Here is a 14,380-nt window from a genome sequence, read left to right as displayed (position 1 = left end):
TTTTTTTTTTTTTTTTTTTTTTTTTTTTTTTTTTTTTTTTTTTTTTTTTTAATCAGAGATCCACAGTGCTCCCCCCAGCCCTCATATTCTGAATCCCAAATAACTTATGGTAAAATACAAATTCTGTTTTGGAAGAAAACATAAAAAATATACACCATGTAGTGTGCGCACCTAAATATCTTGATTGTCAAGTAGTGCAAATTTCCCCTTTGACGTATATACTTTTTGGTTTTAGAGACAAGAATTTGTTTTACTGATCTTTGTGGATCCCATTTCTTGCCATCTTTGGTAGTCTTTGTCCTTTCGTGTAAGCGTGGTACCAGAAGTGTAGAAACAAGACTAAAAACATAGAGCCATACAGCCAAATAATAAACATGAAAATTGGATACTGGTACGGACAATCATCCATGACGTAGATTTGTCCTATATGAACTGTAATCATAATAAACTGGACCTGGAGGGAAAAAAAGTACTTTTTAAATAAATTACATACTTACTAAAGAAGTTTTAAAAAAAATCAGGATAACTTGTATGCATGAAAACAGATAGGAGGAGTGGAGCTGGAGGAAAGTGGGGAGCAACAGAGACACCAACACAACTTCTTAATATGACAGAGATCCCCTTTACAGCCCCTCTCCAAAAATATTACTCCACTGAAAAACAGTTTTACAGAGAAAAGAAAGAAAAGTTCTGGGACAAGTTGAATTACAAGCAGCACTGAGAAACTCGTAGCAGGAGAATGGGATTCTACTCTGGTCAGTTCAGAGAAGAAGGAAGGAGGCAAACAGTGTTTGACTAGTGACAAATGGGAGGCTCCTTTAGAGAAATTAGCCAGGCGGGGGGAGAAAGAACAACCATTACAGGGTTTGGGAACATGAATTCCCACCTTCCCTGGACACTAGCATGTGACCAAAAAAAGTATTCCCCATGAACTCCAAGTTAATAGTCCACTGATAGTGCCTCCAAGACAAAAAGACCGAGTTATAAATATTCAAGCTATATTGTTCAGAGTTGCACATGGTTACATGAACTATTCTATTAACATCAGCCCTACGTGCAAGGAGACAGGGTGGTCCTCTCCCTCCTCTATTAGCATCCTTGCTCATGATAAGCCAATTTTTTAGCCAAGAGATGAATTTCGAAAATCCAGCTATTAAAGACGGGCATAAAAAAATCACCCAGAATCATAACCTTTTGAAAGTGATATAGAGCTGATAAAACACAATGTAATTACTGCAAGAGTATTTTGTAATGCTCTGGGGTGAAGAGAGGACCGTGAGATTAGCTCAGTTGGTTAGAGCATGGTGCTACTAACGCCAAGACTGTGGATTTGATCCAGTTTCATTTAAGAACTGGACTCTATGAGCCTTGTGTCTCTCTTTCAACTCAGAATATTCTGTGATGCTGTGACTAAATTCTTTAAACATAAACATTTTCTATGAAAGAACAGACATGAAATTCAAAAGAAATATTTTTTCCCTTTCCTCACTACTAGTTACATATGTATTCTGTATATTAATTGTATTTTCTTGGTATAAACTTACATTTTAATAATTTTTATACAAGCAATGAGTTTTGTAAACATATTTACCAAGTACTGCATAACTGAAAAGCTCATGTGTCTACATCCACGCTTAGAGTGGATGCTGAAGTCAGTAGATTTAAGTATATAACTGGAGAGCTCATACCTTTTGTTTTTCTCAGTTAAAAGATAAATCTTGTACCAACTGTAACTCACACACATGAACATAAATAACTAAAAGTACAAATTTATTCCACTAAGTCTGTGTCAGCCACAATCACATTTTTGAGACTTGTATTTGTAAAAAACAGTTACTTACAAGTTGTATAGTTGTCAGGTACTTTTTCCACCACAAATATTTATGGTAGGCTGGTCCCAAAGAACAGATTCCATAATAAGTGTACATGACAACATGGACAATACAGTTCAACAAAGCATGAAATGTTCCCAAACCACCTGTAAAAAAAACAAAACATAGCAGTAGTATAGCATCAGATATTTAAAAAGCTACCTCAGGTTCTAGCAGATATTTTGAGTAAGAGTAGGAAAAACATGTACCAAAAAAACTAGATTTTGACTAATCCTCAAGGTATTTAAACCCTGAATTGGGTTGATATCAGTTCTGAGGGATCATATCAGTTTGCTATCTCATAAATTACTTCAGAATTTTAATGAATGCAAGAAATTAGAGGTAAAAGTGATCCAAGAAGCAGCAGACAGCAAAGTAAGAGAAATATGAAATGAAATAAGAAAGAGAAATATGAACATGAAAATATTGAGCATTAAAAAAAAATACATAAAAGGAGAGATTTAGTGATAAAAAAAGAGTGCTATTTTCCCATTAAGAATCATTTGAATTAAAAATAAAATATTTTGTGGTTTTAGTAGCTCACACTACTCTTCCAGCTTGATAGAGCATAACTCCTCCAGCTGTAATTGCAAACTTTCTTTGAAACTTAGCTATTTGTATTTTTAAAAATAATTTGAGTGTTCTTACAGTTCAAACATACATACTTTTTTTTGGCTTGCACAGTGAATATTCAGAAGAAAAAATAAATAGTTAAAGCAGAGAAAAAAGAAAAAACCCAACCTAATCAACAGTGCAATATGCACCAAAAAGCAACACTATACTAAGCACCATGTTACAATTCTCTATGTATATCCGATCAAAGAATAATCAGCATCTCCATCCAAATGTATTGGTTTTTTACAAACAGGTTGAAAACTTGATAGATGCTGCTATTTAGAAAGAGAAACAGTGATGAAACTGAATACAAGGTAATCATCAGCAGGACTAAATTCTTGGAAAAAATTTAAGTTATCAAACAGAAAAATATTTAGAAAGATAAGTGTAAAGATAAGCAATAGAGTTTTTGGAGTAAACACAGCTCTGCATGAATAAGAGGAACTATTACTAGCAGAGGACAAAACAATTCTTGCACACTTTGCTGAAAGTATTTGTCAAGTTATCACATGGGAAATTTGAATCTTATGCAAAATCATAAGCCTGCAGCTGGTATACTGATCTAACATCCAGATAAAAGGTAGAAAGTTAATCACCTATTAAGTGGAAAATTTTCAAGGTTGAAGAGGAGAGACTGCTATTTGCTGCAGGTTTTCTTTTGCAAACCTATAAACACATTGAAGTGTATGCTGAGAAAACTACTCACAATTTTGTCATTAACTTAATACCAGTTACTCAGAAAGATTTGAGAATTACATAGTCAATTCACCAGTTTCCTAATAATAGAAACTCAACAAATGCAGTAGAAGTATATCATATATATATATATATATATATATATATATATATATATATATATATATATATACACATTAGCAAAAGCTGCACACTGGACAGATTCAATGGATCCCATCTGCACATATTCTGGACTGCTTCCAGGTTTTGTTTTTGTTTTTATAAAACAGACTCTAACAGATCAGATTAATAAGAAATTATTCTCTTCATCAATCCATCACCAATGTTCTGGGACAAAATAATCCAAAACATGCTGTCAGGAAACATAAGGGAATAAACATTAACAACCCTCCCTATTCCTCAGTAAAAACTCCTAAAAAGGCCTAAACTGTCCCAGAAATTGGCTGTGCATTTCTCCACTCTGTTCTTATCAGATTATTGTCATGGCAAGCTGTACTTATTAGTGGTCCACACTAATAATATAACATAGGAAGATGCATGCATAGATACACAAAGCAGAAAAGGAGAAAGTGAAGGTAAGCCGGTAGTGGACAAGGAATTTCAATTCAGTACAATTCAAATATGTTTCTTTAATAAAGAAAATCTAGAAAAATATTTCTGTAGCTTTGTGAAAGCCAAAGTATTATATGTAAATAAACCCCACTCACACTACCTAAAGCCAGTAAAAGTAACTGCAACAAAGACTGAATAATTTCTCAAACAGAAAAAATAAGGAGAACAGTCCTCCCTCACAACACAGTTAAAACATTTCATGAGGATAAATGGTTTTGAAGTAGTTTTAACAGAGTTATTTGCCTCATGCATCTCCTCCAGCGCTTCCGATTTTACTATCACTTGCCTTTTTCATGTAATAGTGCTTTTTGATTATATATAACTCTCTCCTCTGCAGCTTTTCCCCCCCATAAGAAATCAGTACTGCACAAAATGCTGTCAAATAGGAAAAATGCATAGTCTCCAACCTTTTAAATAATTACGGTAATCTCAGTTGTTCAATAAAATACTGCAGAAATCTAAATTTAAAATCATTGATGCTTGCAAGACGTTTAATTCTGTTCTTTTTTTATTTTTGTTCACCGTAGTTAACTTTTACTACCAGAAGATATGTTCAACTCCAACTCAACTCTCTCTCCACTACCTGCAGCAAATTTGACTCCAAACCACCAGGTCCATGGCATGATGGAATGATGAAAGACATGCAGGAATGTAACTTGATTGTTCTTCTTACGCAGCACAAAAAATATCTGAAACAGATTATTAATGAACAGCATGTTACAGAAAATAATCAAGTCCAACATACTTAAAAAAAACTGTATTTATCAGTCGCTCACATTTAAGAGTTCTTTGCAATTGCAGTCTTGGGAGACGAAGGAAAACTGAGAGTCTGAATATACAGACTAGTTTTCAAAAAAAAAAAAATTAAAACCAGTATGTAAAATCCTGAGAAGTCTCAAAAGCCAGTGCAAGCTTTGAAACCAAATGTTCAAGGCTGAGCCATCACCTACATGTGCAACAACACTGTAAGATGGACTTGGTTGGATTGAGAAGTCTCTAGAAGCATCAGATTTTAAGTCCTCTGAACTATTAATGAAATGCCATTTGAGAAGATTAACTGAAGGATTAGCAACAGATAGAGATAGCAGAAAATAACAGAGAAATAGCAATTTATTATGAATATTGACCTGGCCACCCTTGGAAAACAGCAAAATTGGACAGAGTATACGCAGGCATTCTTAACTGATATTGGCAGGCCATATTTTAAAGGACAGACATTGAGGGAAGAGTTAAGAGAAGACAGAGTAAAAAAAATTCTGTAAAGAGAAGTCAGGTCATGCAAAGGGTAGTATCAGATGGCAAGCAAATAAACACAGAAGAGAAGAAGTGTGGTTTGCTGGGAAAACATTTGGAATCAGCAGATTTAAATACAGCTAAGAAATTATTTTTGCAATAAAAGCAAAATATGATGAGAAACAAGTACCTACTTGTGTGGATTCAAACACAGCAAAATAATAAAAAAAAAAACCTTCAAGACTAATTAAAAAGGAGCACTCTAACCTGTGGGGAATAAAGGCAAACAGAGGAATAAGCTTGTCAGGATTTTCCAGTTTTAGCATTCCTGACCCTTCCATTACCATTTCATTTCGTTTAGTCAGTAAGATCTTTCAGTGTTGAATCATGAGCATTTGCAGAATGAAAGTCAGATGGCTAACTTTGCTCAAAGAGTATCCTCACTGCTCAGGAGTCAGCTCCTGAACCACCAGTATTGGTGGCAAATAGAACTGCAGATGATTCCAGCACTCAGAAGCTGGTTTGAAAATATCTAAGCCAACCCTACTTGGTGTTAGTCTTGGGAAGAGAGAAAGGCAGATGGCTGCTGGTGGTGAGCGAGGTCTGCATTCTGTTTCAATGCATTGCTGCTCAGACTTTCTTTGAAAAAGGTTAGAGTGTCAGCCTGACATCAAACACCTCTATAACCATGACCCTCAAGGCAATCTCAGGAATTTAGAGAAGGTAGGTATGGCAACTTTGTGCTGTATTCAGAGCTGATGATGATAATATTCTGAATGGGAAAGATAAAATCTGAATATGATATGAAAAAGTATATTCAGCATAATGAACTCTTTTTTATCTGCAGTGTTGAGACAAGCATTGCCATAACATAACAGATTAGTGTATTCATAGCATAACAGGTTAGTTAAACAGACAATTTATCTGGTCTTCTTAAATTTTTAAAGCTATGTTCTCTCATTAACATTTTTCTTGATAATCAAGGAATGACAGTGTAGTAGGACAATCAGATGAGTTATTAAGGGTAGACACCTGGATGGTATTCTAATGATTGAAGACTGGAGGGCTAAATAAAAAGCAATTTATACCCCCAGTGCTCAACAGCACTAGTTCTTCTATTGTGAAAAGGAAACATCACTATTTCTTTTATTAGGCTACAAATACTTACAGTATCTAATAATTCAATAAACTTGGAAAAGAAGTAAAGCCAACAAGTTCGCACCATCTGCAAGAGTAAAAAAAAAAAAAAAAAAAAGCTGTCAAATCATAACAGTCATAAACAAAACTAAGCAGTTGCAGGACAAATAAATATATACAGGAAAGTAAATAATTATATAAAGGAAAGCATCAGGTTAAGTGGTGTCCCAAGGTTGACAGAAATATTTAAGTGTATGGTTTGCTTCATTTTTCTTTAAACACACAAAATATTTATAAATCTCGAAGGAATTTTAAAACCAAGAAGAACAAGCAACAAATTCATTGCCTCTTTGTCCCAACTAACCAACCCATCCAGTTATCTCACATGCTCTACATTACCTAAAAGGGCATTTCCACATGGTGCATTTAACTTTACAGCAGTGCATTCAAAAAAAGAAGGCTGTTCAAAAAGCATTTCTGAAAATAAAGTCAGTGTATAACAATACTAATTTGAATGACCTGGTCTAGTGGAAGATGTCCTTGCTCATGGCAGGGTGGTTGGAACTAGAGGATCTTCAAGATCACTTCCAACCCAAACCATTCTATAGTTCTATGATAATAATTCAGCTTTGTGTTTGGCAACTTACCCTTAGAGCAGTTGGCGACCTTGAATAGTCAACAATATCACACCGGAACGAGTAACCTGTGGCCCAACCCGACATAAGAAACTGGAGCAAAGAAAAGGGAAAGGGCAACAATTTATTTTATTTCCTTTGAAAAATTCATTTATTTTGGATTACTTTGACAATCTCTAAGCAGGAGAGGAAAAACAATATTAAAAACATGTTGAATAAGTAACTTTGTCAATCAATTACCTCTGTGTGGGATAACTACCACAAAATCCTTTGCTGTTGCAGATTAATGAATTCCTAATTCCAAGACCACACCTACAGACAGGAATTTTCTTCCTACACCCATTATTTCAGCATTAGTGACTGAAGAGGAAAAACAGCTTCATCTCAAAACCAATGCTAAAAAACAATTCACTGTGTAAATCAGACCACAAAACCATAGCTAACCATCTTAATACTGAAAAGAATCCAACATAGCATCTTACTACTCTAACAAAACTAGCACTATAAAAATCTATAATTGCTAATTATCATTGAAGACAAGGAACAAATCCATATGCACAATGCATATTTAATAACACAGTTTCTAAATTTTTTCCTTAGTTAAACTGAGTGATTCAGTTGGTCTTTCACTGATACAAGTGATCAGAAGCTACAATGAGAACACACACATGAACAAAGGACTGTATGTACCAAATATCATTTAATCTTTTCTCTTAGAATATATTAAATAATATATATATAATATAATAATATAATAAATCTCTTTGGACACGAGCAACACTATTAATATTACATTTGGCTCATTCCACTACCAGCCCCTACAACTACTGTATTTTATATCTGTTTATAAAGTGCTTCTCATCATCACTATCCTCTCATGCATGATAAGAGGTTCATCTCCCTTAACAGATGCAGGACTTTAGTCTTTTTAACTTCCTAAAAGAATTGGTTGCCTAAAGAAAATAAGTTTTGGAACACCACCAAGACAGCACAGTACTAACTCACCTACCAAATTACTTGGTTCCAAAGAGGGAAAGAATCAGCTTCTTGCTGACTACCAGAAAATAGCAGAAATTTAATCTGTTACACTTTGTCCATGATTCTTTCAAGAAATTGTAATATGGAAGTCTTGACAGCAGACTAATTGAATACTGTGGTAATGTCAGACACTAACAGAAGTGGGGTTTTTTGTTTGTTTGTTTCTTTGTGTGGTTTTTTTGGTTGGTTGGTTGGTTGGTTTTGGGGATTTTTTGAGGGTTATAACCAAAATGGGAACCAAATTTTAAAAGGAAGTTTGGCAATTTTGCAAAGTGATGTTTAAATAGCAAAAGCATGCACCTTACCCACCACTTTCCACAGTACAATCATATCACAGAGTAGCTGCTGCTGCACTGCCTTTAGAGTGGTTTAAAGAAATGCCAAGCAGTTCATCGTAATTCCTGATCAAATTCGTGCAAGAAGCAAGAGCTACAAGAAACATGTCCTACCAATTTGGCACAATAATCTGAATTTTTTCAAGAATCACTAGTTTAGCATACTGCTTGGAGGAATATAATTACAATCATTGAAATAATATTTTTTGAGAACTGCAGAGTGGGAGTTATATTAATAGATTTATTAAAAGTTAGCTAGAGACATGAAATATATAAATACATTACAAGCAAAAGTAGTACTTACTTCATAAGTCATATATAAAGAGAGGACTACCACACTAAAATTATAAAAGGTCATTATCTGCCTGAGTTCAAAAGGTTTTTTATTTTCCATAAGTTTGGGTCCCAAGGAAGTAACAAAATAAATGTAGGTTCCAATGATAAAGGTTGTTGGAAAAGGTGAAGACATGAGTGGCCAACCTTCCAGTCTTGGATCTAGAGGGGGAAGAGAGAAAAAACGAAATGAGATTTAGTCCTTACTAAAAAAGCTACAGAAAAGTATTTAATTCCTAATGCTTTATGTTTTCCTGTCAAACCAATCATGTTTCAGAGTCCATTCACCTCAAATCCATACTGATTGGATAATAAGATTGAGGATCTGTAGGTTTCAATGCTTTTTTCTGCATCAGTACTTCACAGATAATGAAAAGGAGACACGGAATCATAAGTGATGTGACCTTCTGTCTCTACAGCACCACAAAACACACACTTTCATATTAGAAGGAATTTGTAATATATCAAGCAAGTATTGCATGTTCCTCTCCAGTTACCCCAAAGAAATATATTGCAGAGACACCTTCTTATATGCACACCCCATTCCCTCTCCCTACAGCTAAGGCTGGCAGGCATTCCATCCAAGTATCACCATGACTCCACTGAACCCTTTCGTGGTTCATCACCAAGTCCCAGCTCACCAAAGACTTCCACGTTTCTCCATAAGCAGGAGAACTGATACAAGCTTCATGTGATTTTTTTATTTGATTTTTATATACTGACTTCTGGAAGATTTGTTTCAGAATGACCCCAAACTTAAATACTGACTCAGTAAACTGCTGTTTTCATGGTTTGCTGCTGTATTTTAAGAGTGAAATTATACTATTGCAATTTTTGTCAAGTGTTTAATTCATAGGCAAACACTTAAAGTCAGCAAATTTTCAACCCACAGCATTCAAGCAACCTATCACCCATGAAACCCTCTGATGTGGTTTACAGCCACTGGAAGTGTAAAAACAGACTGAGGAGGAAAGCACATTATAATGCTGCTCACAGCTTGTAATGTGCCAGTGCTGCTGCCCACAGATAACAAGGATTGTGAACCACAGCACTCAGAATCTGCCTGTGTGCACTGCAAGAGAATCACCAGAATCACCAGCTCTTCATAACTGACTGCTCTTTCAACATCCACCCTTGCACTGCTCCTACCAAACCTTTTCTACTGTTCTTCCTAGCTTGATCCTGAGGAAAGCATGCTCCACCACTAACAGTATGATACAAAATGCCAAATACAAGCACTGGTGGGCAGGGAGACAAGGAACTCAAGTTCTGAAGTCATGGACATAGCAGCAGAAATGCTTCCTTCATCACCCAGCTCCATCCCAATCCACTTCATCTGATTCATACTGATTAAACTTCCTTCTCACTTGCATGCTGTGTTTCTACAGAACAAGGGGAAAGGTGCTCAGCTAGGCTGAAAAAGATAATCGGTAATTTTATCTATCAAACTTTAACTGCTTCTCAAATTTTTCCCAGGAATTGGCTAATGTGCCTACCACAATGAGAAAGACCAAGATAGATGGGTCTTAACTCCAAAACTGAGATCTTCTCTGTTGGTTTTTGATAAACATATAGAACAACAACATAAAAGCAAGGTGTGTTTAATATCCCTTACTAGCTGCAACAAGAAACTGACATTCCTTTTCAAAATAGAGCTTTGACAGGGTTAATTACTCTGAGGATTAATTTCAAAACACTGAAACTTTGGATTTGTTGGGGTTTTTCACTTTGCAAAAGCAAAATACAGTAACATCATGAACCTGCATTAATTAACCAATAAAAACCAATTGTTTGATAATGAAAAAGAGTTAAAACCTTATATTCAGCAGCACAGGAGAAATGTAAATTATATATTCAGTCAAGCTAATAACATTTACAGAAGAATAACTGTCTGCATTTTACTTACTGTCAGCTTATTCCCATGAAATACCTGAGTTTTGCTTATTTCCTATTTAAAATGCAGAAATAGTCTGCTCTGTCAATAGGTAACTGACAAGTTTAACAAAAATTCACAGGATAACAAAGCTACTTTTAAGTTAGTCAAGAGCACATTGCTATTCAAAATTATTGGCAGACTTAAATTACTCACCAGCATCTTTAATCCATTCATCATAGAGCAGTACAGCCTTTGAAGTCAGATTGCTAAGGGCCATTTTCAGTTGATAAAGATTTTATGATGCTGCCTGCAGGAAAGCAAACCAAAACAGAAATAAGGTTTTCTGTCAATAAAATAGAGATCAGTAAAGTTTTATGGAAAATATTTTCAAGAAACAGATTAGTAAAAAACAGAGAGGGCTTACAGAGCACCACATGTGAAATAAGATCAAAAAGTGTTAGCTGACCACATCCCACTATACTTGGGTCTAATTTATAGCTGAGCTGTTATGCACAACAACATGATTTTGCAATCTATGCATACAAACCAGGTGTTTCCGTGCCATAAAGTTTATCTCGAGAAACCTTGCTGTGGTTAACCATTACAATGAAGGGACAAATATGAATAAACAACAGACACTTAAATTGATTTTTATTACCATCTCCACTTAAAGTCCAAGTCACTGATATGTGGAGTTCAGCTTTGCAACATTTATTATTGAAAAATAATATTAATTTTCTAACTAAGAAGTATTTCTAAGGTAAGTGGGAAGGAGAAAAGCTAGCAATATGTCAGCATATGCATTTTAAATACAATAATTAGTTATGTTATAATTAGTATGCAAATTCCACTCTGATGAATCAACTGTTTCCACACCAGGATTGTGGAATGTCACAGTACAAATGGTAATACCATTAACTCACAAAAATTATCCAGCACATCCACTCTGCATGCAGCACCTCCCACATATGTAAAACTTTTCAAAGTATACCTACATGAACACTCATTTGTTTCTCCACCATCAAGTACTCACCAGCTCTTCTCTTGCCTCATCTCCCCTAGAAAATACCTATTAAAAACCCCAGCACATTTAAAGGGTGTCCCTCCTGTTCCCACTCAGTGTCTCACTTTACCATATGATTTCTCTCCATACCCCTGTGCAATCTTCACACTATATTCACCTTTATTAGTTCAGGCTGCACTACACCTTGATAACAAGATCCCTTCCTCTGGCAGCCCTTCTGCATCTCCTCCAGGCTAACCAGATGCAGGTTTGGACAGCTGCTTCTGCCCTCATGACCATAATGCATTTTCAGGTCTCTCCACTATCATCTCTTCTCATTTGTTCTCACCTTAAGAGTTCTGAAAAATAATTTCACCCACATCTCCACTTCACAGGTCCCTGTTCACTGCCATTTCACAGGAATTTTTAGCCCTTACACTCATCCTTCATCACAAGATCCAACACAGACAAGCCTACCTTCATTAGAGTTCATCTGATCTACTTTGTCCTAATTCTCATTTTGCTACCCTCTTATTTCCCTGCTTGCACTTCTGTCCTGTGCTTCTGAATATCTGAAACCACTATTAATTTCACACTAGGAAAATATTCCTTCTGCAAGTCTCTGACATTCACATTTTCTAGAAATATTATCCTCCTGTATCAGTATTTCCCAGCTCAACACCATTGCCTTCATGCTGACCATTTTCACATGCCATACACTCATATTACAATATTTGCTTCAAAGATCTATATTTATAAAGATGCTTGCAAGATTGGAAGTAGGGGGCATCCTCTTCCTTTTCTAATGGAAACCTCAAGGGACCTCTTCCATTTGGCACTAGTAATCACAGGATCAAAAAGATTTTATGGTTAGAGGCAAACTACAAATATTATTGCCATCTTGCTCCATAAGCCACACTATTGATGATATCAAACATGCATAAATTCAACCCTGTCTTGAACACCAGGTACTTCAGACTGCCCATCTGTGACAGCCAAGCAATTCAGCTGTAACTGGTGCTGGAGAGGAAGCATTAAAAAAACCTTTACTTCATAAATAATCACTATAATTAAATGTTTAGATTGATTACCTAAAAAAGTTATCTTTTTAGTCCAGTATTCTTTCCATTTCAGATGTACGAGAACAGTCTATCCAGAGACAAGGCATTGCAAACTAAAGGTATTTCATTCAGCAGTTACAATAATATTCTACCAAAGCCCCCAGACACCTTGTGCACAATATGGTTCAATTTTTCAACAAATATATTCACTGAATACAAATAATCACATTATATTTAATTGGTTCTTCAATAAGAAAAATAGTTTATTGATTTCACTGCTACTCATGCTAGTTTTCCCACCCTCGTGCTACTGGAACTTGGACTGGTTAGCTCAACATGCTGACCAAGACTAAAGGTATACAAGTATCTACTTCTTAAAAATATGCTCTCAAAAATCCAGAAAATTCAGTGTAGATGTTGGCTTTAAATTAATTGGCAATTTATATTGCCATTTACCTTGTCCCACCTCTCCTGACACCCCAACTCTCCCGCAACCCCACTTGCAGCTCCTTTCCCTTGAACTTATTTGGAAAGTTCAGTAACTATAGTTGAGAGAAGGATGTACTAGGTAGAAATCAGTGACTGATCAGTTAATCTGAACCTAAAGGTAAGCAAAATTCAGTAAGTTAAACCCAATTATTTTAAGAGTAGAAATAACGTGTGCAAAAAAAGACCATGCTGTTCAAAACTTTCCTACAGTTAAAAGATTTGAAACCAACTTTCATATATGACATTATTACTTCGCTTTCAATGTGCTTTACAATTTATTTCCTTAACTAGCTACTCACTTTTCCTTTCCATTTCTATGAACAGTAGTTTACAATAATGTTAGGTTTTGAGGTTAAGTTGTTTGCTTACAACCTACAAAAGTAGGGTCAATGGCAGCATGGAAGATATTTTGTCTTATCCTTTTACTTATTTCACAAACAAATTCATACATACTGGAAAATAACATGATCAAGGCTTCATTTTGGTTTTTTTGTTTGTTTTTTTAATAGAAGAGTAAAAAAAAAAAGAAAACTACATATCCATACACAAGATGAACAACTAGCTTGTGCTTCATCAAGAAAAAACAAATCATTTTTGAAAGACTGTCTTTTTACAATACAGCTGTTAAGAAGTAACCTGATAATGCTTTGACCATAATACAATCTTCCAAAAAGTTTGGCAATTTTGAAGGCTACAGAACTTGTCTTCTAAATGTGAGACTGGAAATAGTTTACCTGAAGGGACAAAGACTTGGGGCCAGAGAAAGCCATTTGTTAAAAACACAGTTTTAGTTCTTCACGCTATAAACTCATACACATTTGTACAGACAGAGTTCAGTCACAAAAATGTACATTTGTTTTATATACCTGCTAAAGTGCTTAAAGAATCAGTACCTCAGCACTTTTCATAGAATCATAGAATCATAGAATAGATTGGGTTGGAAAAGACCTCCAAGATCATCAAGTCCAACCCCTGATCCAACTCCAATTACTATAGCATGGCACTAAGGGCCACATCCAATCTCTGCTTAAAAACCTCCAGGGATGGTGAATTCACCACCTCTCTGGGTAGGCTGTTCCAATGCTTGATTACCCTCTCTGTAAAGAATTTCTTCCTAACATCTAACCTAAACCTCCCCTGGCAGAGCTTGAGCCCATGTCCCCTTGTCCTATTGTTGGTTGCCTGGGAGGAGAGACCAACCCCCACCTGGCTATAACCTCCCTTCAGGTAGTTGAAGAGAGTGCTGAGGTCACCTCTAAGCCTTCTCTTCTCCAGACTAAACAACCCCAGCTCCCTCAGCCTCTCCTCATAGGACTTGTGCTCAAGTCCCTTCACCAGCCTCATTGCTCTTCTCTGGACCCGCTCCAGCACCTCAATGTCCTTCCTGAACTGAGGGGCCCAGAGCTGAACACAATACTCAAGGTGTGGCCTCACCAATGCAGAGTA

The 14,380-nt window shown here is 35.8% G+C and overlaps 1 protein-coding gene across 3 annotated transcripts in view; it reads right to left on the bottom strand.

Moving 5' to 3' along the window:
* Positions 1 to 14: 14 nt before the first annotated feature.
* ELOVL7 (ELOVL fatty acid elongase 7) overlaps positions 15 to 14,380 on the bottom strand; it is a 31,642-nt gene continuing 17,276 nt past the window's right edge. For all 3 annotated transcript variants that reach the window (XM_027883194.1, XM_027883195.1, XM_027883196.1), the window contains exons 2-8: positions 10,595 to 10,688; positions 8,477 to 8,667; positions 6,812 to 6,892; positions 6,196 to 6,252; positions 4,378 to 4,483; positions 1,842 to 1,978; positions 15 to 454 (exon numbers count right to left, since the gene is read on the bottom strand). In XM_027883194.1, the coding sequence (XP_027738995.1) occupies positions 251 to 454; positions 1,842 to 1,978; positions 4,378 to 4,483; positions 6,196 to 6,252; positions 6,812 to 6,892; positions 8,477 to 8,667; positions 10,595 to 10,658 (840 nt within the window). In that variant the 5' untranslated portion in view covers positions 10,659 to 10,688 and the 3' untranslated portion in view covers positions 15 to 250. The remainder of the gene's footprint in view (positions 455 to 1,841; positions 1,979 to 4,377; positions 4,484 to 6,195; positions 6,253 to 6,811; positions 6,893 to 8,476; positions 8,668 to 10,594; positions 10,689 to 14,380) is intronic.

This window comes from Empidonax traillii, unplaced genomic scaffold (genome assembly GCF_003031625.1).
Source record: "Empidonax traillii isolate 1590-97213 ecotype Southwest subspecies unplaced genomic scaffold, ASM303162v1 scaffold120:size1031401, whole genome shotgun sequence".
Lineage (NCBI taxonomy): Eukaryota > Metazoa > Chordata > Aves > Passeriformes > Tyrannidae > Empidonax > Empidonax traillii.
Note: the sequence above shows the minus strand (reverse complement) of the source record. Positions and strands in the feature narration are given on the sequence as shown.